This window comes from Lepisma saccharinum, chromosome 8 (assembly GCF_977018435.1).
Source record: "Lepisma saccharinum chromosome 8, izLepSacc3.1, whole genome shotgun sequence".
Taxonomy (NCBI): Eukaryota; Metazoa; Arthropoda; class Insecta; order Zygentoma; family Lepismatidae; genus Lepisma; species Lepisma saccharinum.
The window spans coordinates 62682240-62710092 of record NC_139236.1 but is presented as its reverse complement, the minus strand read 5'-3'; the positions used below and the strand labels follow the sequence as shown (position 1 = coordinate 62710092).

At 36.8% G+C, this 27853-nt stretch overlaps 3 protein-coding genes across 7 annotated transcripts in view; 2 read left to right on the top strand and 1 right to left on the bottom strand.

Annotated features, from left to right (window-relative positions):
* Positions 1-5579, top strand: part of Zip99C (Zinc transporter Zip99C) — an 87560-nt gene extending 81981 nt beyond the window's left edge. Inside the window, exon 5 of the mRNA XM_083126772.1 lies at positions 69-5579. Coding sequence (XP_082982898.1) covers positions 69-244 — 176 coding nt within the window. The 3' untranslated portion in view covers positions 245-5579. The remainder of the gene's footprint in view (positions 1-68) is intronic.
* A 924-nt stretch (positions 5580-6503) lies between these two features.
* On the bottom strand, positions 6504-19981 carry Adi1 (acireductone dioxygenase 1). Its single transcript, XM_083127527.1, has 2 exons — positions 19124-19981; positions 6504-7010 (listed from the first exon to the last, which is right to left on the bottom strand). The coding sequence occupies exon 1, from the start codon at positions 19854-19856 to the stop codon at positions 19314-19316; it is 543 nt and encodes a 180-aa protein (XP_082983653.1). The 5' UTR covers positions 19857-19981; the 3' UTR covers positions 6504-7010; positions 19124-19313.
* A 256-nt stretch (positions 19982-20237) lies between these two features.
* The window catches only part of MetRS-m (Methionyl-tRNA synthetase, mitochondrial), a 67053-nt gene continuing 59437 nt past the window's right edge, over positions 20238-27853 (top strand). Inside the window, exons 1-3 of one of the 5 annotated variants that reach the window (XM_083126766.1) lie at positions 20238-20327; positions 23529-23679; positions 24595-24872. In XM_083126766.1, coding sequence (XP_082982892.1) covers positions 23535-23679; positions 24595-24872 — 423 coding nt within the window. In that variant the 5' untranslated portion in view covers positions 20238-20327; positions 23529-23534. Of the gene's footprint in view, positions 20328-20929; positions 21003-21206; positions 21290-21311; positions 21521-23528; positions 23680-24594; positions 24873-27853 lie in introns of those variants that run through there. The other 4 variants (XM_083126764.1, XM_083126767.1, XM_083126763.1 and 1 more) reach the window with 4 other exon arrangements.

Sequence of the window (27853 nt, the reverse complement as noted above, 5' to 3'; positions counted from 1 at the left end):
TATCGTTAAAAGCCATGCAAAACTAGTGAAGCAGCCTGTGGAATTCTAATGATTCTCTCTCATTACAGGTACCAGAACAGCGTGGATTCTTCCGTTCACTTCTGGCGGGTTTCTCCACATATCGCTAGTCACAGTCCTTCCAGAGCTGCTGCAGGAGACCGACCCATGGGAGTCCCTGAAGCAGCTGCTGAGTCTACTCTGTGGAATCGCTGTCATGGGAGGAATGACTTTGCTTGTGGAATAAGCCTGAGTTTGAATTTTTCAGCAACAAGTATGAGACAATTAGGCAGTAAACATGATGACAACTAATGTTTTTCACGTGATTAGTTGAAGTGATTAGCATTTGAACAAAATGTATTTTTTAATTTACAACCATGAATGACGGTTAGAAACTACTTAGTTCTGTTGGAGGATGGAACAATATGCAAGCAAGCAAATGTATAGGGAATGTAGAGAGTATTGAAAGTAATGTGGAATTCAGACTTTTTCTTAGCAGATTTTCTAGAGCATATGCCAAAGTGGCAATCCCATCAAAAAGCATACTTTTTTTTTTCTGCTGCTTTAAAGCTTATTGTCATTCCTGGTGAATCTATCTCTGTGAATCATTGAAAGAGATATTGACTTATTTCATCACTTTTCCAATTATTTTTTCTTATTTGGTGGTGTAGAGTAACCACAAGGGAAAGAACCTTCAGCCAAAAGTCTGTGCATCTTCCTCCTCCATCCCCTCACCTCGGGCCATAAGGAAGCATGCTCCACTCTGCCCCTCCACTCCACAGGAGTAGCGGGTCTGCGCAGGCTCTTTTGCCTGTGGTCCCACTATACAGAATACAATTACCGTACTCACTATGTCAACTGGATACTCACATTCTGTTCGAATGGTTACCAATGATGCACTATGTTCAGATGCTGATTCCAGTCGACTTTCTACTCCATCATCATCATCTCAGATTTCAAATTTTGTACAGATTTTTCTGTTCAATTATTAACAAGAGCATCTAAAACAAAATACATATGAAAAAGTAAACTACCTACATAAAATAGCTTGTGGCAGGATATTATATGCTCTATATAGCTTTAATTCCTGCAATAGCAGGAAGGTAGTATTGGTGTTCAAATCTCCAAGACTGTCCAATAGCAAAACGAAGCTTCAATATACTTGAATGGACATTATATATCAAAGTTGTGAAAATTGTTAAGAGGTCAGACGTTGGTAGCTTGGCATTGAACCCTAGTTCAGCCACAATTTTCACATAACTTTTCAGCAAGTTGGAAACTTACTGAACACCTGTTCAATTTGACACTCTAAAACAGTGGTTCTTCCATTGCGGTCTGCGAAACCCTCCCAGTGTTCCACAAAGGTTCGAAAAAAAATACTAAGACAACATTAGAAATAAATATATATGATGCAAGTTCCGGGCTTTAAACTTCAGAGTTAATTCTTGGGGGTCCGCGAGGGCGAGTGATCTCTGAAGGAAGGGAGTCCGCGGTCTAGGAAAGTTTAAGAACTGCTGCTCTAAAAGCTTTGAAAGCTGAAGGTATGCATGGTTGCTATTGCATCACAAGTTAGATGCATTATATTTAATCCAGACAGCTAACTTTGAATATCTAGTTGCAGAGTAGATATGTGATAGTCGGTGAGAAATATTTCTTAATCATTTTTTCTCCAATTTACAATAAACTGCAATTTTGTTTATTTATTTACTAATTGTACACTAGCCTTACTTAGTACTTTGGCAGTTTGTTTCTTTATACAATATATTTGCCAAAAGATTCAATTCAACTTACATGATTGGATTGTAATAAAGCCATAATTTCTATACCTTCCTGTAATATAATTTTCATTCTTATTAATGAATGTGTACAAAGAGTGAAAATAAGTGTATCAATATACACTGTATAAAACTAAATTCGTTGACCATGTACAACTTTACATAGGGAAATTTATTTGCACTTCACCTCAAAGGAACTTTTCCTTAACATGACCAATTGTCTGGTACCACTGAGGCATCTGCTTAGGTGATGCATGCACCATGTTAACTCCTGAATTGACACCTTGTATACAGAGTGATTCATAATTGCCTCCGAGGATCCAAGCCTTTGTAGTACAAGAACTATAACACATACAGCAAAAGAGTATATCAGTACATAAAGAATCTCTCTAAGTTTGGTACCTTACAGGTGCTCGATATGTACAGTGTACACCCCTGGTGACGTGGCAGATATCAATCCTGAAATCAAGTTCCTGCCACACACATCCCAACATATCAGGATCAATACCAGCGACTGCATGTGTGATCCTTTCTCACAGTTGTGCTAAATCACATGACAAAAGGGACACAAACACATGGTCTTTGATATGAAAAAATTGCATGGGGTTATTATGTCAGGTGAGCATGGGGACCAAGAAAGAAGAGGAGAGTCATCTCAAGAAGCATTCCAATCGAACAAACAGGAAGTTCAGCACTGAGATAAACATGGATGCCCGCATGGAAATGTGGTGGAGCCCCATCTTGTTGAAAAATGAAGTCCTCACTATCTTGTAATTGTAGCATGCCTAGGTCTAAAATAACTAAACTAAACTGGTGGGTAACAGCCTCTAAGGGCCCGGGTGTGCCAGAGTGGCATTTTCATTGGATGACGCATGGTCAGCACATCCGAGTCCCATCACTGCTGCTTTCTGGCTTCCGAAACCAGATCCCACCATTTATTTTCAGTAGCTCCCTAACTGTCCTTATGGTGCTGGGCCAACACCTAAATTTTGGGGACTCCCACCAGGAATTGAACCCAGTCCCACTCGCACCAAAGGTGAGAGTGCTAACCATTTAGCACATGGGTATGCATTAGCAAATTGTTGAGCAATCTTTACAAATTACCAGTCAACCTCCTTTAACTCTGTTGATTTGAGCCAGTATGTTGCAGTATGTCATTGCTTACTATGTGCAGTCTTGGCATATGCTTGCTTGTACATCAACTCATCCTTCAACAGTGTATGTAAATAAACATAAATGCAAAATGAACAAACATTTCATGTGCATTGTGATATAGCATTAGAGGTAATGTTGAATGCATGCATTGGTGATGAAAGCTAGCGGATTGTTTCTGATAGCCTTGTTTTGTTGTGTGAAAAATGAAGATAAATGGGTAAATATTGCTTGCGAGAAAGATTTTTAAAATGTCTTTCCATAATATCTGCCAAATCAAAGGACAAAAATTCTTTCAAAGTGTATTGTGATAAAATAAAGTAAACTTTAAGTGAGCGAGTGAGTGTGTTGGCTGAGCATGTGTGTATATATGAAGTTCCTACTTCCTTTTATTAAATGAAGTCAAGTGTTTATAGATATTGTGATATTTTTGTATTGTTCACAAATGTGTATTAGTGTGTGTGTGTGGCTCTGTGAGCTATCTACATGTTAGCTTTCTTGAAGTGTTTATTTCTGATTTGAGGGCAGAGCCTGTAATTACAGAATGGATCAATTGATTCTAATCATGGTATGTTGATTTTGTATCCTGGTGCATTGCATATTGAGTAAAGAAAGATGTGTATTTTGGAATTTTTATGACAGTTTGTTACTACTCACCCATATAGATTAGATCACACACAATGTTATATACATTAGCCAGTTTCTCCAAAAGTAATATTTTTAATTTCCGTTAAGATATTTTGTTGTAGAGTACAGATGTTCAATAAGCTTTGCAGTTATGCTAGTTACATAGGATTCTTAAAAATTACACTGTTTACAGATGTGTACTGTTTTTATGATTCATGTGAACATAACAGATATATGTATTAGTAAGTCTTTTCATTTCAACAACGAAATGGTATGCATAATATTTTTTATGGCAACGCTTAATTCTGTATGTTTTAATCTTTCTAGTCTCTTTAATTGAAATTAAATGCATTGGAATTTATTAAATACAGTTTTCAAAGAAAACATATACTATATTATTTTTCCATGTATTTTGTATGTTTGAAGGTTAATTTTATTTCTACTCACACAGATTATTGCTTGCAGAATACACTTTGCATCTAAAACATGTTATTTTTCCATGTTTGTCAAGAACTGTGTTGGATGGAAGCACTATTTTACGATTAGTTAGTTGTTTTTTTTTAATCTGTGTAAAGATATTACCAGTGTTTTCTTCAATGAGGGCAGTAAATAAGGATTGCAAAGCTGAAATAATATAGCAAATGAAGCCCAAGGAACTCGGGGCAAAGTGACTACTAGGCATTAGATACGAGGATATACATTTGCAATGTAATTCTTCTGCTATGTAGCTCTTTTTTTTTGTATCTATGTATGTATTGCTTACATTGTATAATTTCTTTCTTCAGATTTGCTGTTTTTACATGTACAAGCAGATAAACACACTTTTTATAAAAGCCAACATCGTTATGAATAAATAGTGTTATTCAAAATGAAGTTGTGAACTCTAAATGTTTATTGTAATAGAAGTTTGTAAGTATTTAAATGAAAAGAGAAATAAAATGAAAGCTTACATCAGAGAATTTACTTGTAAATGATGTCTTCTCCACTGGTAACCCTATACACGTCAAGTATAGTATAGTTCAGCTCATACTTTTCCTAGCATCTCCTGATCTGATGTGTGTGAAGGCTTCGGTTATGCATGTCTGTAAGTTCCAAGGTAGCAGGGAGGGTGGGACACTTTCACAACTCCAAGGAAAGAAATCCATCCATGTAAGGTCAGAAGATATTGAAAGCCATGACAAAATGCTTTGATCACTTGGAGAACACAATTTCTAAGGAAATACTTTATTTGCTATGAAAAGGCTTTAATTGCTTTTTCACTATGTTGTGGAGGTTTTTTTTTTTTTTAATAATGAGCAATTATTAGTAAATTTTATTGATATTTATGCTGCCTATTTCATCTACAAGTATTTCAATAGGCAAGTAATAACAAAGATGCTTGGCACAAGTTGACTTTAATTCTCCTTTTCCCCAAAAGTTTTCTTCATTTATCTATGTAATCATGATCATCTCCAATTTACAAATAGTTTGACAAAAATAATATATGTCCACTCAAAACGAAACAATAAAAAGTGTGCTTATCTGTTTGTAACTGGAAGACAGCAGAAAGACAACATCAAACAGCTGCTGAATTCAGTTAAAACTCATAGAAAACAATCACTGTGTATGGATAGACTGTTGTAAAAGTGACAGTTCACGAACATGAAAATATAACATTATCCTTGCATATATATAATTTGCATGTTTACTGTTTATTTCCTAATCATATTTAAGTATGCTTGTCAAACTCTGAACATATGTTATTGTATAGATAAAAATCATTGGCCACTAATGGTACCTGATGTAATTAAGTGCTCTTAAAATGTACGAGCATATTTTTTTTTTTGGTACATTGGACCACAGTGAATGTTTAGGTGTAATTTAATACTTGCAAGAAATTAAGATGAGGTAACTAAAAGGCGTGCACAGACTAAGCAATAACGAACATATATGTATAAAATAATTTGCATATTCAAAGCAAGGTATAATCTGTGCTGTATAAGAGTTGAAATATTTATGTACATATCAAAATAGTAAAAGTGAACTCAAAGCTGTGTTCAATCTTTATTTTTATCACCCAACAATCCTTGAATATAGCTTTAGCTGTCATTTCGCGGTGTGACTAGTAGGCTTGACAACCTTAAAGAATAAAATTCCAGGAGATTTCTTTACAGCTTCCAAACCCTTTAGATTAAAATGATCTGGAAAACTTTTTTCCTGAATATCAGCTGTTACCTGTTTGTGGTCTTGCTACTGTGAATACTAAATTCAATCAACAAAAAAACCTAGCAACCTTTATTTGTAAGTAAACAAAATGAAAACAATATAGGGACTCCTCTTAAGCCTTAATACTAACAAAATTCTTCAAAATTAAACACTATCAATTTATTTATACCAACCAAACATTAAATTTAAAAATTAGCATTTGAAACGCACTTGGTCCCACTGTAACATACTACGAACTAAATCTATATAAAGAAGCAAAATTGGGTAGAGGGAAATGGAGAAATGTTGAGACTTTGATGCAACAATGCATTTATTTTCCTTTTCTGCTCTTGCGTAGATACTTTGGTGCAACAAATTTATATTTCTCCCTTCTCTCACTTAAACAATGTAGTTTCTCATGAATCTTCAAAATAATATTGTGAAGTTTAATTGTTTGGTTTGAAACAAATGCATAGTAAAAAAATATTAAATTTTGTAATTCCGGGAGACAGAGTTTGATTCCAGGAGACTCCTGGCCATTCTGGGAGGGTCGGCAAGCCTAGGGACTAGTTCAAATTCATTGTAAGCTCTCACATTGCCTCTACATACAGTAAAATGGTGTGTGATACACACAACTAATGTGTCAGGCTGTTGCCAGATATGTATAACAAGAGAAATGTAACATCTTATTTCACAATAATTCTATATGATTAAATACTTTTATATTTATCTCCTTACCAGAAGGTGTAACATTCTATAATGTGAAGCCAAGGATCGTAAAGAAATGAACATAAAGTAAGTTGCAAGAGTAAAATATATTTATAGATTCCATGTTTAAAAAAATATAACTCCATTTGTAAATTACAATAATATACATGCTAATACAACATTGTTAAAAATACAGATAACCATACCCATTCATTTGTAATTTCCATTTAAAAATTTAAAAACTTCAAACACCTGAAAATATATTAATACAGATTCATAACACAAAATAAATGTAATAAAATAGACTTTTCTTACACCATAATCGGTAATATTTTAATGCCCGTTTGAAATATTGCATGCTGTCTTCATAGTGTAATCACTATAACAAAGCACCACACCATGGATAGCAGAATACAAGTGATGAATGTGTAACATATTCCCAGTTTGGTCTTTTTCACAGTTTCATATATGTTATTTGCAACTGCAAATGTACATCATTTCTTCATTATTTCTTGAACTTTGGGTCCAATTCTCTTATATTTGGAAGTGAACTGCTGGTATACATTCCTGTAACAACAATTTGAAAGGTTAGTGTTGTTGGAATTTTTGTAAAAACTTAAATAAGTTAAAATTCCACATCTGTAGCTTTCACCATGCCAAAATAACCTGTTAAATATTTTATATAAAGCACAAGAAAGCTTCATGTGGAAAATGAATGTAGCCAGTGGAAAATCACACACACACACACACACACACACACACACACACACAAAAATCTGCTTTCATTTGTAAGTTAGGTTTAAAAAAGGTAAATCTATTCAATGTGTATTGCACTGTGTCATGAAGGCACATAGGGGTGGGTCATGGAGGTAGGTCTCCACAAATAGCAGCCATCTTTACATCTCGTGGCTGATCCAATGCACCCAATGATTGAAGCCTGGCTGGACTCCAGAACTGCTCGGTGCAGGAATATTCCCTCAAAATTCCTACCTGATACCAGAATGGACCTGGGTCTCCTACATGGAAGTCAGACAAAATTACTTGTGAGTTAGTGAAATTAAAAAAAAAGAAGCATGAATCATTACATAAGTAACGACAATGCTTGGCCACAAGATTCAGTCTTAATTGGGTTGTAAATAAGAACTTGTTTTTGATTCAATAGCAAATATAACCTATTTGTGAAAACAAATTAATAGAGGGCTTGTTTTTGCATCACAATTGTCTATGATGATGCACGAGTGATAAAAGATGTTTACCCAAAATTTGCTCCTGTAGTATCTGATTTTTCAAATTTTTGTTATTCTGCAACTTTGGCTAATAAGTGGTGATATAATGAAATTGAGGAAGGGACACTCGTATAAACCACCCAAGCCAGGATTCAAATCTGGTACCCCTGACATCATGGTGCACTGTGCTAACCACTCCATAACAGAGGTCAGCTGTAGTATAGTCATGTTCTTATATAGGAGTTCATAGCAGGCATGAATGTTGCTACATTTTTTTCTAAGGTGGGATTACGCCCTTGATACAAAATTCGGTAAAACTTCGATAGCGTCCCAACACCTCTCACTCGTTTATTTCATCATTTTTAACATTCGTACTTACCTATTCTGCATTGCGAAAGATTCTTCAAGGTGCTATTTTGCTTTTTTCACAAAAAAAAAAAAGGTTCAATTTTTGACAGAGTAATTATTAAAGCATTGACGTTAGCCCCAAAAACCATCCACGGGTAGCCCCAAAATTCACCAGTGGCGCAGGAACGGGGGGGGGGGGGGTACAGGGGTACATTGTACCCCCTCAAATTTTTGAAGGGGGTACTGTACCCCCCTAAATCCGAAAACCTCGTTGTACCCCCTGTACCCCCCTTACATAATTTGACAGCCGCAACGTGCTACTGTTAAAGGAACACATTTTCAATTCGCTCAATAAAAAAGGTTCAGGTATATTGTTTACTCCCTCTGTCCCAAAATTATTGTCCGGTACATTTTTGTTTGTTGTGTCATAATAATTGTCAGATATTCAAACTGTGACATTGGTGCAGCTATACAGAAGAAGAACATGAAACGCAGAAATGAGTCATACAACTTTATTATTCAAGGATCAGTACAAATTGTGCTTTCCATCTGCCTCTTCATCTGTCATTCCCGTACTACCATTCTCGCATACCGGACTATAATTATGGGACAGAGGGAGTATAACTTACAAGCAGTGGCGTGCCCAGGGGGGGGGGGGGTTGGTGGGGGTTAAACCCCCCCATTGGTTTCGTCATTTAAAAAAATTCAAAGCAGAAATACATTTTATTTCATAAATTGCCAATATTGTAAAATGTTTACATTTGGCAATGAGAAATGTATTGCTTCTTCAATTACTTTTAATAATATTGGAGTTGAGTTACAGCAATGCACAAGCATTCATTCATTCCTTAGTCACTGAAAAGGAAGGAGAATTTCCTTCTCAGTATGGTCAAGAAAAGAGCCGCAACCCTTGGAATGCGAACTGAAGGAATCCCTCCTCCCCTTTCTTTCACGCACGATGACCCTCTTAGGAGAATGACCCTCCCTTTCCTGTTACGACAGTGCTGCTAACTTCCCTTTTCTTTCTTTCCCCCTCTTATACCATTTATACCAGCAGAGCAAAGTTCTGTGAGATTTGAATCACTACAATTAGTAGGCAAAGTAAGTCAAAATCTTATTTTGCACCTGGATGCATATTTATTTCAAAATATCAATAATTATAATAATAATAATGATTGTTGCAGGCAGTAGCGAGGCATGGTTTTACGAAGGAGGCAAGCGATGTTTTGTACAATAGCATGCCGGGAGGAAGGGAGGGATGCGTTATATAGCGCAACTGGCCCAGTCAGTTTCATAAACAAAATAAAAGCAATTAATATGCCAAAATATTATACGTTTTACTCTTGTGCTCTTTACAAATTAGATATTTTTTTCGCAATCAATTTCCAGCCTTCAGTTTATTGAATTTTCTTGTAACACGTGTGAAAGATCTCGCTTGAATTTGTGCGTAAATAATTTAGCAGTTGCCAACACTACTGGTTGCTGTCAACACTGGTGACATAATTTGAGCTGGACCAAGCTGGATGCATGGTTCAGACATTCGACCGCCCGGTATCTTTGTCCCAAGTCCTGGTGTTCACTGGGGTAGTAGCGAGTTGCAGTCTGCAAGGTAGCAAGTCGAAGTGGTCGTGTTGTGTGTTACGTTTCTGCGTGTGTAATAGATTTTTGACGTGGAACTAAAGATGGATAGAAAAAAGAGGAGAAATACATTATTAGATTATTTCAAAAAGAAACAAAAAATGGAAGTTGAAGCTTCACCTTCCACAAATAGAACGTCAGAAAAGGTCGATTTAAGTTCAGAGGAATTCCATCCGAATTGCGAGAGTGAAATGTGCGAACTTTCAGACTCTTGATATTCAACAAGAAGGCATAACAGAAGATATTGCAAACCTTGTTGCAAAATTATGTCAAGGAATTGTCGAGGTAAGTGACGTTCATTATTTGATAGCAGATATATCCATAGGCGGATTTAGAATTGTTTTTCTGGGAGGGCATAGCATGTGCTGTAAGCATACAATCGTGTGTGTGCAGGGGAGGGGTGTGCCTGCGTGTGAATGTCTGGAAGACGTGTGTAGGATGTCACCCTATATCACCAATAAACTTTCGCAGGGCGAGAGAACATTATGATGAACAAGTTTCCTCAATGATTTCAGGGGCCTCACCGATGGTGGTGTAATCAAAGAGGTCCTGGGTTTTATCCCCTGTGAAGGTGCATTGCACAGTGGTACGTATCCCGATTTAAACTTTAAGACCACTCCCGATTAACGTACCTGAATATAAAATGGACTTTAAAATCATTTACTTTTTGTTTTGTTCACGAACCCTCGAAAAACGATATTACCTATCTTATAGATCCACCAAGGTATTTGAAACCCTGGCGTCGGAGCAGTGGCACTAATGTCGCTAGTGTATATGTATGCAACCACATTATAAAATCACGGTTGGCATGGACAGTTTTATTATTTTGTAGGAAAGGGATAAAGTTTGTATTACGACACGGGATAGACTAGATAGGCATCCTATTAACTGTAAATATTCCTTACAAATCTTCTGAATATTTCTCTTGTACAAACGCAACAAATACAATAAGTAATATACGTGTGCAGTAATAAATTCATTTTCTGAAAGCATCTTTTCTGGCATCAGTGGTCGAAGTAGGGGATGCTGCCTTCAGTTAAGAAAGTTTCACAAATCATACCCCCAATTAGAATAATTTTCATATTGAGCATCCTCCACCTACTGTATTGTCTCCATGTTGATCCATACAAGGATGTACCCCCTCGTATTTCCAAAATCGATCAAACATCCCCTCCCTTTTCGGCTACGAATTTGCATTTCGAGCACTGTCTGGCAAGATTTTGTCGGGCTCAGTGACAGATCCTGTGGTGCGGTACTGGGCTTCGGAGGGGAAGGGGGGAGTGGCCCCTTCAACAGTTGGTTTCGCAGTTCCATAACGTTAACATTATACAAAATTCCTCTCCATAGACCTAATATGAAAATGAATATGACACATTAATGACACTGTAGTAGAAAATGTTAATTACTGAAGCGGTTTGTATTTGTTTGTCGACTGTCAAACAAATGTTTTGACCAATAATATAATAATACAATGCCAAAAATGTACACAATATTTAGCAAAACCATCTCCACAACACGTACAATGTTGATTGAATTGATGTTTTAAATCCACTTTATGCACAGTAAGGCTAATCGGGACTGGGCCTAAAGTTTAAAGTGAGATCCGAACTACTATTAGCCTCCACCGGGTATTGAACCCAGGACACCTTGATTACAAGGCGACGACGCTCACACTGAAATGAAACTGTGGTATCGTCATCTTGCAGCAATGCAAAGACGTCTAGTAAATGCTCTTGAAGCAATTGATATATGCAGTGAAGTAATATTTCCCTGGGTAAACACACGTTTGCTCATATTATGTACAATCCCGGTAACAACAACATCAAATGAGAAATCATTCTCAACTTTGAGGCACTTGAAGACCTATCTTCGAAATACCATTTGCAAAGAAAGATTAAATGGGTTAGCTGCTCTGAACATTCACCGGGATATAAAAGTTACTTGTGACGACATACTGTCAGAACTCACACAGAAACCTCGATGCCTAAATTTCAGAATTTAAATTGTTGAACTGTGGTACCTTATTTATTACTGTCTTTAAGACATCAAGTAGTCTTAATCTCTTTAATGTTGTTACAATGTTGAGTGTACATATTTTTTGTTTAAAAATTATATTTGAGCAATTAAATATAAAATATTAATAATTTGGAAATATTCAAGCAGGTGCTTTTATATGATGCAATAAAAACATGAAGCATCCATATCAAATACATTGATTGCGTTCATTGGGGTAAAATCCAAGTATATTAATTATCTAATTTATTACAAGAAATTTGACCTGTGAACTGGAAAATGTGTTAGATTGATAACCTCCCCCTTACGAAAATCCTGGGCACGCGCCTGCTTACAAGCATTATCTAATTTATCTTACTTAGCTACCACAGAAATTCAAACCATTGTAAACTTATTCTACTACATTGTGCTTGCTACTATGTAGTTAGTTCATTGACCTGTGTTCTTGGAAATCTCTTTAAGGAGATGAAAATTGTGTAAAATTTCTGTGAAACGATGGAATCAGATAAAGTTTACTCTCAGGAAATCATGTTCCAGATGAATGCTCCTTTGCGTAAGGGGGGGGGGGGTACACTTTTCTAAAGAAGTGGTCGCATCGATTCAAAGATAATATATAAATCTTCATCAGAAGAGTATATGACTGACCTTTTCTTTTGAATTTATCATATGGAATTTGAAATGAGACGAGACATTGGGGGTACAATGTACTCCTGTACTTCATAACTTTTTAAGAGGGAAAACTATACCTATATACCTTAACCTATATATTAAGAGATTTTTGAACATAGAGATGATACTGAGACAAGAAAAGTCTGTGTTTCCTCTCAAATTTCGAAACGAGACTGAAATAAATCTATGCGAAATCTTGATGTCCGAGATGATCTCATTCGAAACTCTGGTATCATATTTGAAGAAATTGGTAAAAATAAATTTAAATTACTGTGTGTCTTATCAGACATACCAAGTGTTTAAATTTATTGACTTCTTTTTTTCAAAATGTCGTGTATTTTGTTTACTGTAATTACAAAGTTAATGCATTAGTAATAATTGCGAGCCTGCGCTGCCCGGTTTAATCTATTTATAATATAATTCCGTATTTCGACGGTTCACAGCATCGAAACAAGATATAAAGCAGAAAAACGATAGCCTATTAAGAAAAGTTTTGCTTTATTGACATATACGTTGTGAAAATTTGAGTGGTGACACAATGTACGTGTTGCTTATACTAAACATTTCGTGGGTCAGGACGAGATATCTCGCCTTGTAATTGAAGGGTTCAACATGCACCGAGCTTTGGATTCCACTTTAAACTGCAGATTCAGTCCGGATTAGCCCATGAAGTGGATATAAAGTACATAGAATAAGTTTTAACTACTTCTGAGTGGACACCGAAACAAAAGGAAAGCACAAACAAGAACGAGAAGGACCTCAGCACACCGGAGGGCCTCCCCGATTGTACAGTGGTAGCGTCGTCGCCTTGTAATCAAGGGGTCCCGGGTTCGATACCCGGTGGAGGCACGTGGCACAGTGGTTCGGATCCCGATTAGCCTAACGGTGCATAAAGTGGACTTAATACACCAACTCAAACAAACTCAAACTCCACACAGGAGATGGGGCTGTGACAATTCTCGACTCGTCTCATCTCGATGTCATTCCTAGGTCAAATGAAAGGTTCCCCTTTCCTACACATTAGAACAGGGTGCAATTTGTGATTTTATCAGAGGACGAGGACTTACTTTTACCTGAGTATTAGATATAGTACTTAGAATTGGACATTAATCGCTTAAAATCTAATTTTGATATCGAATGCAACACAAACACAATGCCATTTGAAGTTGAACCCTAAAGTCAAACTGGAAGAAAATTACATTAGTCAAATGGGATAAATGAGCCTCGCTGCAGGTCCTATGGTTTGCCAGTTGGCTTGTCAAGGCCACTGTGTTATCTTCATTCAATTTCTTGCAAATTTTTCTGCATGAAAGCAATGCACTGGGGGTATAAGGAAAGTAAAAGTTTGTTTAAAACTTCTAAATTATTTTTCTAATCAGTTAAGGTTACGTTTATGACATTTCACATTCGGTTGGTAGATATTGGTAGATTTTTGATTGAATTCACAAGGTCTTTGAGCAAGATTGGAATGTTTGATTGAGTGATTTGGTTTATTTTACTTCGCATTTCTGGTATTTCTGGCTAATCGCGAAGATGAGAATGAGTGATGGTATGATGAAATTGATAAAGGGACACTCACAAATAACAGCCATGCCCAGGCCGGGATTGGAACCGGGGGACTTCTGACGTCATAGCACACTATGCTAACCCCTCTGCCACAGAGGCCGGCGAGGTGGGAATGTGTTTTGGATTTTCTTTGTAGATGCGAAAATATTTAACTATGACGCGCACATGCTTTTGCTTACATTAAAGTTCACATTTTCACGTAAGCGAGTTAACAAATCACCTTAAAACATGCATGTATATGCATTTAATACTACTAAATACGAAACAAAACCTTGGCCGGCTCTTCATATATCCACCGAAAGGTGGATAATAAATAAAACAACTTTCGAGTGTTTGGCTTTTCCTTCCTTGCTCTGAGATCTGAAGGATTTCGGTTTTGTATATATAGTGATAGTATTTTCAGTGCTTGAAGAACGTCGTTAGGTACAAATAATTATGTTACAAATAAATGCTTTGTCAAATGTTTTACAAACATTCCAAATTTAGACCTCTTACGAGTTGATCAGGAACCATCTCAACTCAAAATTTTTTTTTAAAAAAAATACATCCTATAGATGTCTGAGGAAATACCGAATACATGGCTTCTAAAAGGCATTGGATGTGGTACACATGTGCCATAAATTATTTAAAGATATTTTTTATGCTTAGCTATGGGACTTTAAAATTAAAATGAACTGAACTGATGTGGACTCTACAAGTATGATATATTCAATAATATGGTTTATATATCCAGTTGGTGAGAGACGATTATTCCTGGTTGGGATGGCTGAAGATAGAGGAGAGGAGGAATCCTCCTCAGCCCCTTTAATCTCACACTCCATTAAAAATCAATAGCTGTATCTTTGTTTGCAATTTTCACATTTCGCGTTTCGTTAAATTCAAAATGAACCCATGAACAAGGTCCACAGCTTTATATTTTTCGGGATTGTTATCTGGTTAAAATCTGTTTTTAAAATGACCATAAATACTAAGGAAAACAAAGAAATAAAATTATTTATGCCAATTTTTAATTAAAAAAACAGGAAATTCGTGTGCTGTTCTAAAATGGAATATTTCCGATGCCTTCACATTATACCTATAGGTACTACCTTTGAAGTAGTATATGCATAGTATATATATGCGCGTGCACACGCGAGCGTGCGCGCGTGTGTGTGTGTGTGTGTGTGTGTGTGTGTGTGTGTATATATATATATATATACGGGAGACTGAATTTTGTACCCCCCCAAATGAAAAACGTTCCTGCGCCACTGAAATTCACGATAGCCCCACAAACCATCATGGGGACGAGGTAAGCTTACGAGGTTAGGTTAGGTTCCATTAGCACTCATTTCGTTCAATTGAGCATATACGGACAACATAGTTTTTTTCTCGATGAAAGAAAATGCCAACAAGAACTAAATGCTACAGAAACTCATTTCGGTAAGTAGTTTCTTGTATAAAAATGAAGAAATCCGTTCGGACGCTATCAAAGTTTTACCCAAAATTCAACAAAAATATTAATATACAAAAAATTAAAAATTAAGAGAAAAAAACACAAGACATATCTTGTTTCTTTCAATTTTACAGACCGACCTCAATCCTCTTCAGAAATGGGTGATATGAATGAGACATGGAAGAGGTAAAATAGCAGAAATGGATTAAACCTTCCACAACTTCATGCTTTTCTCTCACCTGTAAAGAAGCATTAAGGTTGATCTGCAACAAGGCATGTGTTTATCTAATTTCATATGTTGAAGAGAGATAGCAAAAAATAAATTTTAAAAAAATACTATAAACTAATAATAAATTATTACTTTATTGCCACTTTATTATTATTATTATTTTATGCCCAAGGATGGACTTCAGGACTCAATACACCAGGATGTCCCTTTTTTAATTTTTCACATTTCATACCATGAATATACTGAAATGCAGTTATTGTATTTTGTTATTAGTTTTACCTACCTTGTGCAATACAAGTGCTAGAAAGTTAAAAGAGTTTAGTCTAGAAAATTAAGAAATTTTAAAAATTTATAGAACCATATATTCCTTTGATTTAGTGGTAGAATAATAAAACATGAATATCTGAACAAGTTTGTGCATTTTACACTCAATTTTTTCAGTTAATCCTTTTCTCCTTTGATTCAAGGAATTTATTTTGTCATTGACTATCAAAATATTAAAATTTTGCTTTTGCTCCTAATTTTAAATTAACACCGTCAATTTCCTGATGTCAACGTACCAGTTCTGAAGTATTCATTTGTGAAAAATTAGCTTACTATAATTATGATTAATGGTGTGCATTGTTTGTAATACTCAATGCTCTATAAGTAAAGCAGTGCAATAGCTTCATTCTGAGTATTCACATCATGTTAAAAAAAATATCTTGTGTACATGTAGGATTCTAAAACATCCTTGGGCTGGAAGAAAAACCTGGCTACAGTTCACGAGATAAAAACACAGAGAAAAACAGTTCTAGTTGGCTTCAGACCCAAAAATTTTTCATGCAGTTTATTGTGGCTGTGAAGCATTAGTTGTTTTTTTATGCGAGTCAATACCCCTCCTCTTTTTGACTTTCTTTACACTTATGTGTCTAATTCTTTACAAAGTATAAGACAAAGTTGTATGCTTTGTTGATTTGACATTGCATAGTGTATTTCATGTCTTCACCATTTGCACTATGTTCTGCAGCAGTGAACAGTCATGGAAAGAAATGCTTTCCCCATAAGACTATGGTGTTAGGCTCTATGGGGGAAGTATTTTTTTCCATGACTGTACATCGAGGTGTATGATCACGTCGTATGTGCTAACCAATCAATGAATGCTTAAAGCAGCAGGCAGGAATTTGTTGAATCTTCTGAAGTTAAACACAATTTATGGTAACAGTTTCATACATCGGAGACACATTTCTTCATTTTTACAGAAGAAACTACTTACGGAAATGAGTTGCTCTAAGGTTTCCAACGTTAGTGAGGTATTTTCTTTCATCGTGGTATCTATTTGACTGGGAAATCATGTCAGTGTTTCCAATATCTTCTTTTTTTAAACTATGCTTGCCTAACCTAACCAAACCTAACCTTATCGGAAATGGTTCGTGGGGCTATCCGTCAGCTACCCGTGCATACTGTGCACATGTGACAAACACGATAGTAGGTATTTTTCGGTGAAGAAGGTTGGAAACAATGATATTCGAAAACAAAAGAAGCGCTATCATTCGCAAAGTAAGCGATATCGCACTGTTACGTGCGTTTGGTAGCACTTAGAAAAATGTGTTATTTTAGTAGAAAAAGTGTCTAGTTTTCGTGTAAGAAGCATAATGGTACCTTGAACTATGTTCCACAATACACAATTGGTAAGTACGAACCATGCGATACATAAAATATCAGATTTTAAATGTGTCTCCGATCTATGAAACTGTTACCCAATTTCTTTGCTCCAGCTTGACACTAAGATGTGCCTGCACTGCACCTAGTGTCAAAAAGTGCAGCAAACTAGTCTGGACCAGTGAGTGGGTGAATGAGATGAATATACATCATGATTTTGTGTGTTGGGGAAGGAGGAACAGCATCACCTGTAGCAAACATCTTTGAAAATTCAGGAGCTGCTACTGCTGACGCTAATCTTATATTAAATGGTGTATTACAGAGAGATTATTAAATGTTTACTACTATCAATTATGGAAGATTTCACACTGAAGAGTCAAGTGGTAAGTGACATTCAGCAGGGAGGTTATTGACCATTGCCAATTAACCCACACCATATACTCTATACACTTAGGCAATCACTTTCTCTTGAAGTGTGGAAAAAGCCTTCACTGTGCTTGCACAACAAACAGAAAGAGGCAAATGGAACAATGTCACATAAAAAGCAACCCCCATCTGCTGGACACTGAAGTGATAAGCAGTTTCTAAAGGTTCGTTTTTAATGTGGTACGTACACTATGTTGCCATTCGTCACCGGACACCCTTCAAAAAGTGCTTGGGATTGTCTGTACACGTCATACAACCTATAAAAGGCGTTGCCGGTTGAGAATACACTCATACCAGCTACAGCAGTCAATATGGACAGACGACGTGAACTGAGTGAGGTGGAAAGAGGGATGATCATTGGAGCCCACAGGTTTGGGCATTCGACCCGTGAGATTTCCAACAAATTTCAGATACCCCGGTCGACAGTGAGTGATGTTATCGTGAAGTAGAAGCGAGAGAGGGTCATGACATGCCGACCCAGACCCAGTAAACCAAAAATATTAACAGATCGTGACCATCGATGCTTGAAAGGTGTGGTGAAGTCAAACCGGAAGGCGTCGTTTCAGATGGTGGCACAGGAGTTTCGATCAGCTTCCAGTAGTGCTGCAAGTGAATCGTACTGTCCGCCAGGAGATAGTCGCACTTGGTTTTCATGGTCGCACAGCAGTTCACAAGCCGCATATCACAGCCCGCAATGCAACCCGTCGGTTACAGTGGTGCAAGGAACGCCGCCATTGGACTCTCAAACAATGGAAATCGATCCTATGGAGTGATGAATCGCACTACCAGATGTGGCAGTCCGATGGACATGTGTGGGTGTGGCGTATGCCCGGTGAACGCTGTTTACAGGACTGTATCGTACCCACAATGAAATTCGGCGGAGGTGGCATCGTGGTGTGGTCCTGCTTTTCGTGGTATGGTCTTGGTCCTCTTGTTTTAGTTCAGGGAAACATGAATGCCGATGCGTACCAAAATGTTCTGGACAATTTTGCACTACCGACATTGTGGGAACAATTCGGTATTGGCCCATACCTGTTTCAGCCCGACAATGCTCCATGTCATATGGCAGACATTATCAACACGTGGTTCGAGGACATGGGTGTGCAAAAACTTGATTGGCCAGCCCAAAGTCCTGATATCAACCCCATTGAACACCTTTGGGACGTGTTGGAGCACCGCTTGAGAGCCAGGCCATGCTGCCCAAAAAAAAACACCACTGAGCTGTTTGCCGCTTTGCAGGAGGAATGGGGCAAGATTCCCGTCGACACGTATCGCAAATTGGTGGAAAGTCTTCCTCGAAGGATTGCGGACGTCATTGCGGCAAAAGATGGCCCTACACGATACTGATGTGGTGCTGCGACCGGATTAACATACTGGTATGGGGTGTCTGGTGACGAATGGCAACATAGTGTAGCTCTGATGGCATGTACCACTTTGAAGCTATGATCTTATGCACTATACATTGTAAAAAAATATATATATATTTATTTACCTGCCAGAAATAAGTTCTTTAATTGATAAATCCATAATATTTCTTTGGACAAGCTCCTAATTTTCAACTATATTCTGTGGCATTGTCCTTACCCTATCACACACATCACAATATAATTCCCAAGAGAAATGTTCTATATGTACAGTTCATTTAGTCATAGGATAGCATACGTGTCGACAACCAAATGAGCTTAAAAACCTTCTTGCAATTTTTCCAGATAAATTTTCCGACACCCCATGTCATCAGCTGGTCTGTTGTGAGGAGTCCATACAGGTTCACCAGCGAACAAGCGTTTTACTCGAATAAAGTTACTAGTATCCAAGGTAAATCTATGGTAGATGCCTGAAGGAATCACAATCAAATCTCCTGGCTCGACTTTTATTCTGATCCAGCTATCTTCTGGGTCCCTCACGTCAAAATAACCAGAACCCTCAAGAACAAATCGTATCTCTTCATCTGTATGAAGATGCTCTGTAAAAAAGTTCTTGAGCTTTTCTTCGTAGTTTGGCAGGCACTCCTTGGAGCACACAAGTTCATCTTCATAGTTATATCCTCGCTTCTTCTTCATGGCCTCGTAAAACTCATCACTCTGAAATGTTTTGGGATTAACCTCGAAATGTTCAACCCCCGTCAATTCGAAGAGCCGTTGAACATCTACATATTGTGGAGGTTTACGATGATGTTGCAGTCTTTGATCTTCGTTCGAATTATCCATGTACCAGGCCTGAACCATTTTGTTGATACTTAGTGCTGTAGAAACGAAGACGATGACACTACAGGACAAAGATCGCTATTACCTAATTAAATTAGCACGAAAATATCAGCTGTTTGTGAGGAGCTTTCTCCACATCCACATGCCTAAACATTACTAACCAAATTGTCCATTGCTATGTTCCTTAGCTTTGTTTTACGCAATGCAAGGTTGAGGAATGGAAACATAATGTTAACAAAGGTGTTGACAACTTCTACACTAGCATCAATTAAATTTATTATTTAATAATACGTTGGATGTAATTTAAGAGAAAAACGAATGAAAATGTTGACGGACAAATTGCCTGTTGAAGGCAGCGTGTACATCTCTCAATGACGAGCCACAGGACGAACTGTGGACGCACACAAGTGGTGAACACGTCCACGAATAATAAAATGTAGTTGCTATAAGCACATTTTAAAGAACTCAAGTCATCGGGAAATACACAACACAGTACGAAAAATATGCACATATCATTAGGTGATAAACTGTAAATGAGTCCATTTAAATGTGACAAGGACAGCAACGTAGGAAATTAGCATTCATATAGCATGTTCGTCGTGAAACACAGCAGCACTGCTTTCCATAGTATCGGTTTTCGTGGTCAAGTATACACTCGCCGGAGCGATTTTACAATACAGGGAATTTCTCCATTTTGTTTGAAATTCGGCATACTCACTAATTTTGGCCCCCTAATCACGAATCTGCAGTCAAAATTTGGCGCTTACACGTGGAAATAGCAAAATAATCGAAATTAAGTTCTTATTTCCACACCCTCGATTTCCGAATTTCCCGCCGGTTCCGGGCTCCGCCCCTGGGGTAATCGACCTACCGCTATCGCGGCCCCGCCTATATCTATAGACTCCCTGTTAAGGGCATGTTAGAAAGTGGCCGGATTCACCTGCCCCAAATAAGCGCCAAATTTATACGTGAGCGCCAAATTTTAAGTGCAGATTCGTGATTAGGAGACCCAAATTAGTAAGTAACCGAAAATTCAAACAAATTGGAGAAATTCCCTCTATTGTTAAATTATACCAAAACATTAAATGCAGGACGCTCTGAGACGTGCTATAGAGTAAATCTGCAAAGCAAATATCCAAGAAATAGTATTTTGTTTTTTCAAACCTTGTACGTAATATTTTTTTAGTTTTTTTATTATATAATTTGTACAGTGTTTGTTACGTTTGTATGATTTCGAACTTCGTTTAGATTTGTTTTAAAAATGAAATATGTAGGTTGGAAGATCACGTACAGTGGGATCCATGAGTATTATCGTGCAAATTGTCCATCACCATGTTCGTGCACTTTATTTGACCCAACAAGAGCTTCAAGAATTAAAAGAAAACTCAAAACAAGATGTTGATAACTTCTGCACCAGCATACATACAAATCCATCGCGTAAAAACACACAGGATGTAAGGAAAAAATTAATGAAAGTAGTAATGGGCAATTTGCACGGTAATACTCATGGATCCCACTGTACAAGAATTATTCAATGTGTTCCCCTTACCAAAGAACTGCATATCTCAGTGTGTAAAATTGCTACTTTTGGGAGTAATCTGTAATCCCAATTTGGTGATATTAAATTAGTTAAGCGGAAAGTTTCACGAGTTGCTGAAAACATATTAGTACTTCAAGTTCCTCTGGTATTTTATCAAACTGTATGGGTAACAGTATGGTATAGTGAAAACACATTTCACTCGTTTATTTCCTAATTATTTACAATTGTACTTACCTGTTATGCACAGCGGAACATTTTTGAAGGTGGTATTTTGCTTTTTTAACTGAGAAAAGCGTAATTTTTCACATTACAAGTATTTAATGTTCATTGCTAATTCGCTTTCGTTACACACAATATGGCGGGCAAATCTTGACTCACGTTGTCTATTGTCAGCTGATATGCAGTGTTTCCAAACTTATTAACGGAAAAATGCCGCACAAACTATTCACAGAAGGTTTTTAAGCGAAAATTGATCCACAAACCATTCGCGGAAAGTTAGGTTAGGCAAACATAGAAAATTCAATTGGGTACTACTATAGTATGAGGGTGACACCTAGAAATCATATATTTAACACTTTTTTACATTGCTAACGTACTATTTTGGAATGCTGAACATTTCCTAAGGTGAAATAATGCATTTCTAACTAAGATAATGTCTATTTCTTACATTTACGAGTACTTACTGTTACTTGTTATTTCGATTCTGTAACACACATTATGGCGACAGTGTACTGGTTTATTGTCCGTTGTGCGAGTGTTTTGTCGATTTATGCAGTGTTGCAACCTCGTTCACCGGGAAATACCTACTTTCGTGCCCGGATTTGAAATTATGGTAATATCTCGCAAACCATTGACGTTAGCCTCACAAACCATTGACATTAGCCCCAAAAACCATTTTCCGTAAGGTTAGGTTAGGTTAAGTTAGGTTAGGCAAGTATAGTTTAAAAAAATTAAAAATACTCGACACGTCATGTTCTAGTGAAAACACGGCGAGTTTGAAACACTGACTATGGGGTTAGGTCATCTGACACACGGAACATTGTGCTCTCGTGCAGAAAGCAAATGGCGGCACCAGAAACAGCATGTTGGACAGAGATTTTCACAGAAAACATGTATTCTCATTAAAATGGATCAAAACTACATTCACGAACTTCCACAACGCTACAGAAAATGATTTCCGTAAGTACTTTCTTCTGTAAATCTGAAGAAATCCGTCACCCCTATACTATAGTGTTACCTTAAATTGGAAAAAAGAAAAACTGCTCACACGTCCGAACTTATTAACGGAAAAGTGCCGCACAAACTATTCACAGAATGTTTTTAAAGCGAGAATTGATCAACAAACTATTCATGGAAGGTTAGGTTAGGTTCAGTTAAGTTAGGCAAACATAGAAAATTAAATTGGAAAAAAAACAACCCGCTCACACGTCATCTTGTAAAACTACCACGTGGTTGCTACACTAACAGGGGGTTACGTAATCGAACGCACGGAACATTTGATTCACGTAGTCGACGGTAGAGCTATCGGGCATCGGAGATACATTAATGTTGAAAAATACAAGATTTACCAGCCGAATAAATTGAACAAAGGGAGAAAACACTTCCACGAGTTCCATAAGTAGTTCCTCCTGTAAATTTGAAGAAATGTGGTTTCACTAGACCCTACTGTTACTGCTGTATGTGCTACCATCATACAAATGCCTCTAACGTTTTTCTTCAGTATTCATTTTTCTGTAATTATAATAATAGCTCTCAGTAGTTTTGGTAATGTTATACATTTCTTGTTTTTCTTGTATGTATGCATTGCTTGCATTGTAGAATAATTTTTCCTGTAGTTTCTTTAGTCAAAATGAAAATAAATGTCTGATGAAGGGAGAGTGTGTTCTGAAATGTCACAAAGAAAAACTGTTTTCTTATGCTTGTAAAAAAAAATATACATTCCTTGCTCCCCCTATTTTTTTTTAGTACTAGTAGGGTGCAAAATATACTTTTAAACATATTTAGAAAATTGTAGTGTGTATTTTTCCATTTTAATATACGTTTGCATACATATATTGTCTTAGAGTATATTAACCTTTCTTTGATTGCTTTGTGCAAAAGTTGAACTGCTGTGCACACATAATAAAAGCTTGAATGTCTGCAATTCATTATAGGAACCAATGAGGATAGTGTGGAGTATTATACTGAAGTATGGAATTCACAGAAGAGGAATCACTTTGAAACAAAACTGTGTGACATTTGTCACCAAGGGAAACAGGAAGAATGATTTTTTCATAACAACACCAATATTTTATGTTAATGCAGGTAACTTTTTTATTGGATAGCTTTCAATGTGCATGATCTGATGAATAATAAGGCAAAATAATTTGTTGAGTTTACTCTCGTGATATATTTTTGGTAATCGCCATTTATTCTTGTTGTCTAATACACATATATGTTACATAATATTTTTTGAAGCAATATTTTATTTTTTCACATACTCTACAAATTTTCTAATGATACCAGTTTCGTAGATTGGAGACACATTAAAATCGGATATTTTGTGTTTCCCATGGTTCGTACTTACCAATTGTGTATTGTGGAACCTAGTTCAAGGTGCCATTATGCTTTTTATATGAAAACAAAGGCAATTTTTCACATTCTGATGTTTTTTTTAAAATTCCTTTCTTCGCTTCCGGAACACAGAATATGGTGGGCACATCTTTATGTACATTTTGCACGGGTAGCTGACGGAATGCCCCACGAACCATACACGGATAGCCCCACAAACCATTCACGGATAGCCCCACGAACCATTTCCAATAAGGTTAGGTTTGGTTACATTAGGCAAGCATAGTAAAAAAAACACTGACAGGGGCTTACATCATCAAACATACGCAGCATCCGGTTGTCATAGGGCAAGCAAATGAAAGCAATGGCAATTGTGCATCGGTGAGATATTTCTCTTGAAAAATACATTATTTCCCGGTCAAATATATTCCACAGTGAAAGAAAATACCTCGACGAACGTTGTAAACCTTGCAGAAACTCATTTCCGTAAGTAGTTTCTTGTGTAAAATTGAAGAAATGTGTCTCTGATGTATGAAACTGTTACCTTTTCTAATTACTGACATCCTCTTTGGTATAGACCAATTTTTTATTTTACTCATATATGCTTGTCTGAGTAGGTTAAGCAGATTATGTTCAGTTTGAATCACTATTTCAGTTTATCCTTTGCAGCTCCTCACATAGGCCACCTGTACAGTGCTGTGATAGCTGATGCTGCATGTAGGTTCCAGAAGTTGCTTGGCTGTGAAAACAGTCTCTTCACCACAGGCACTGATGAGCATGGGTTGAAGATTCAGCAAGCTTCTGCTGCCAGTGGATTGAACCTTAGTGAATATTGTACCACAGTTTCCAATGACTTTCGAAAACTGTTTGATAAGTGTGATGTAAGATACACAGACTTCATACGGACAACAGAAAAATCTCATAGGGAGGCTGTGTATAAATTTTGGGTGAGTGGTGTATATGCAGGTAAATAGCAACAAGGTTGGAAAGTCTGAACTAATAACTAGAGATAGTAATTCTTGAAGCTTTCGTGGCGACGAACAATGAAGATATTTTCTCGGGATATGAACCAGGTGGTTAGCTCTCAAAAACTTGTAAGCCTATCTGGAAATCTCCTAGTTGATATCCTGAGATAACCTCTTCAACTAGAGATAGTATTTTTATGACATAAATTTTCCATAAATATGCTGTTACAACAAAGAATGTAATTTAAAACTTGCATTCTCTTCACGGAGTGCAAGATTTAGAGAAACAGTAGGGAATCAAGTAGGAAATTTGAAATTGTGTAGGATTAATTTTTATTTTCAAATATCAGTACTGTATAGTGGGATATTTTCACATATATCTGTTTAGTTTACTTCATGAGCCCCGAGTTACACTGAAAATGCTATGACTGCTTTGTGTCAATTTTCAAATGTATATAGTAATGTATCGTTGTCCAACAAAACCTTGTACCTGGTAAAGTTTAGTTGTACTTTGACTGACAGAAGAGGAGCATATTTAATCCACTTTCGAAATATTTCATGTGCAAAAGAATGCTGTGTATACCTTGAATAAGCGAAACTATGCAGAATGTGACTGAAAAAATGATTAAAATATGCTCTGTCATGTAGAAAATAACATATTCAAGGTCATGAAATCCTGCCCCTATTTATGAACTTGTAAGTAGTAACTTTTGAATTATTCAACATTTTTCTCAAATGTTATTGATGATTCAATGAACAGTACACGAACTCTTGTGTCAGAAAGCATTATAACATAATCTGAAGCCAAAGGTTCTGTCCTAGGTTTGAATTCTGGGTATGGCATGGACATATTAATTGTAAAATAGCCTAAGGAGTATTATAAATTTTTATTTAACAATTACGATCTTACAATCTGTCAGTTAACAAGAAACATTAAATTGTCATAAAGATAGGAGCAATATATTAAAATACTTGTTTATTTTAGGAAACTTCTTGACAACTGCAAAGATTGTCACTTACAGATGCCTATGCATAAATATTTACGCTAGAGCAGAGGCAATACAACTTTGGACCACTTCTGATACGCCTACCGATTTCCACCACAACACTTGAAAATTGTAACAATTCAAAGTAGTTTTGAATATGTACAAATGTTAATATTGACTGTTATCAGTAATTAAATTCAAACTGATACTGCTGGTATTAGTCAATACTAATACTATACTAATACCATCAGTATCGGCTCAACCTTAGTTTGCACTGTTCTGATGGTTTATTGTGGGTGATTGTCTCATCACAATACTGTGCTGGAAGTCTTCTGTAAATGTCCACTAGTTCCTCTTTCCTTTCACAAGAAACTTGTATGCTGTCCATTACTCGGTGACACTGTTGTCTGCCATTTTTAATAACTGATTATCGTTTGAACTTAAAGTTCAAATCACCAACCCTAAGACCTTCTGTAAACAAAACCACGTGCATGCAGAAAGCATTGCAAACTCATAGAAGTAAAATAATCCACACGAAAATCCAGCATTGTTACAGGATTCAATACGTAAGGTAAAACAACGGCCAATTTGTAGTATGGGATACGCTGCCGCAAGTGACGTCTCACTTTAAAACCAATGCTCTTTCTTTTGTACTTATTGCTTCACCTTTATGGTTAACTCTTTGCACCAGTAATAATTTCCCATAAATTTGGCTTCTTTCTTGCATGCAAATTGAATATATTTAACTTGCATTTTTTTAGACAAAATGATATAACAGGGTAATGTATATTTCTAAGGTTTGATATAGATAGGAGTGTATTTGAAATTTCTTTGTAGATTTTATGTAAATTGTATCTTATGCAAATAAAATATATAATGGGTATAAACAGCCATATGCAATGCTGTAAGTCCAATAAATATATTGATGATGATCAAAACAAGACAAAGAATGTTCGTAAATTTATTGCGGTTGGAAACTTTGGCAAGCATCCTAATAACGATTTTTGTTCCGCCAAATATAGTGCACTTCGTAAAATAACTTGGTGACATGGCAAGGCAAGATAAGTGTGAGCATTTTGTAGGAATATGCATTGTAACTTTCAATGAGCTTAGAGAATTGTGTACATAATGATATTTTATAACATTGGTTATTTTCTAAAAATAATCATGTGATAGCAAGGAAGTAGTGCCACTTAGTAATATTGCCTAACTTGTCCTTAGAAAAATAACAAAGTTGGTATCCCAGTGCAGTGGTGTGTCAGTGTGCAGTTTTAAGGGTTATGAAAGAGAGAATGACCGGGACAGTAACAATGTATGCGGCTGCATATTCGTCTGATGTTTTGAGAGCTGGTTCTCACATTCAGAGGCTCTTATATAAAATGAATAGGTGCGGCGAACTATGAGTGTAACAGCAGATGATTGCGGTCATGAATCAGCTGATGCGGAGTGATACATCAAATCGGTGAGACGGTTTGTGTACAGAATGTCTCAGGGTTGGTGATTTACACTTTAGATACAAATAGCTACCACCTAACAGTGATAGAAGCCACTTCATTGGCTGAATACTATTTTGATGTACAGTCAACTCTCGATTCTACGACCCCGGGTATAACGACCCTCTCGAAGTAACGACCCTTTTCCCGGGAACCGTGAAAAATTTAGAAAAAGATAGAAAAATTTGAAAAAAAAAAGTTGAAAAATTGAAGGAAATCGGCCGAAAAATGCGTTGTTTTTTTCCCCACTCATTTCCTTCACGAGCGCTCTACCGCTCACAATTGGGTCTGAACTAAAAATAGACACCACCACACCATGCTTGAGTGATATCCAATAGCACTTGACCTCTGCCCTCCCCTCCCTCAAGCGCACCAATGTTACCCCGCACCCGAAGGCCGCTACCAAACGTGCCAGGCTTGTTTTGCCACGCTTTCTCTTGTATACGCGAGAAGAGAAGATCGAATGTGCTTGGATGTTATTTTA

Bases quoted from the DNA above. Each gene is read 5' to 3' on its own strand.
- Adi1 (XM_083127527.1), bottom strand. From the start codon at position 19,856: ATGGTTCAGGCCTGGTACATGGATAATTCGAACGAAGATCAAAGACTG.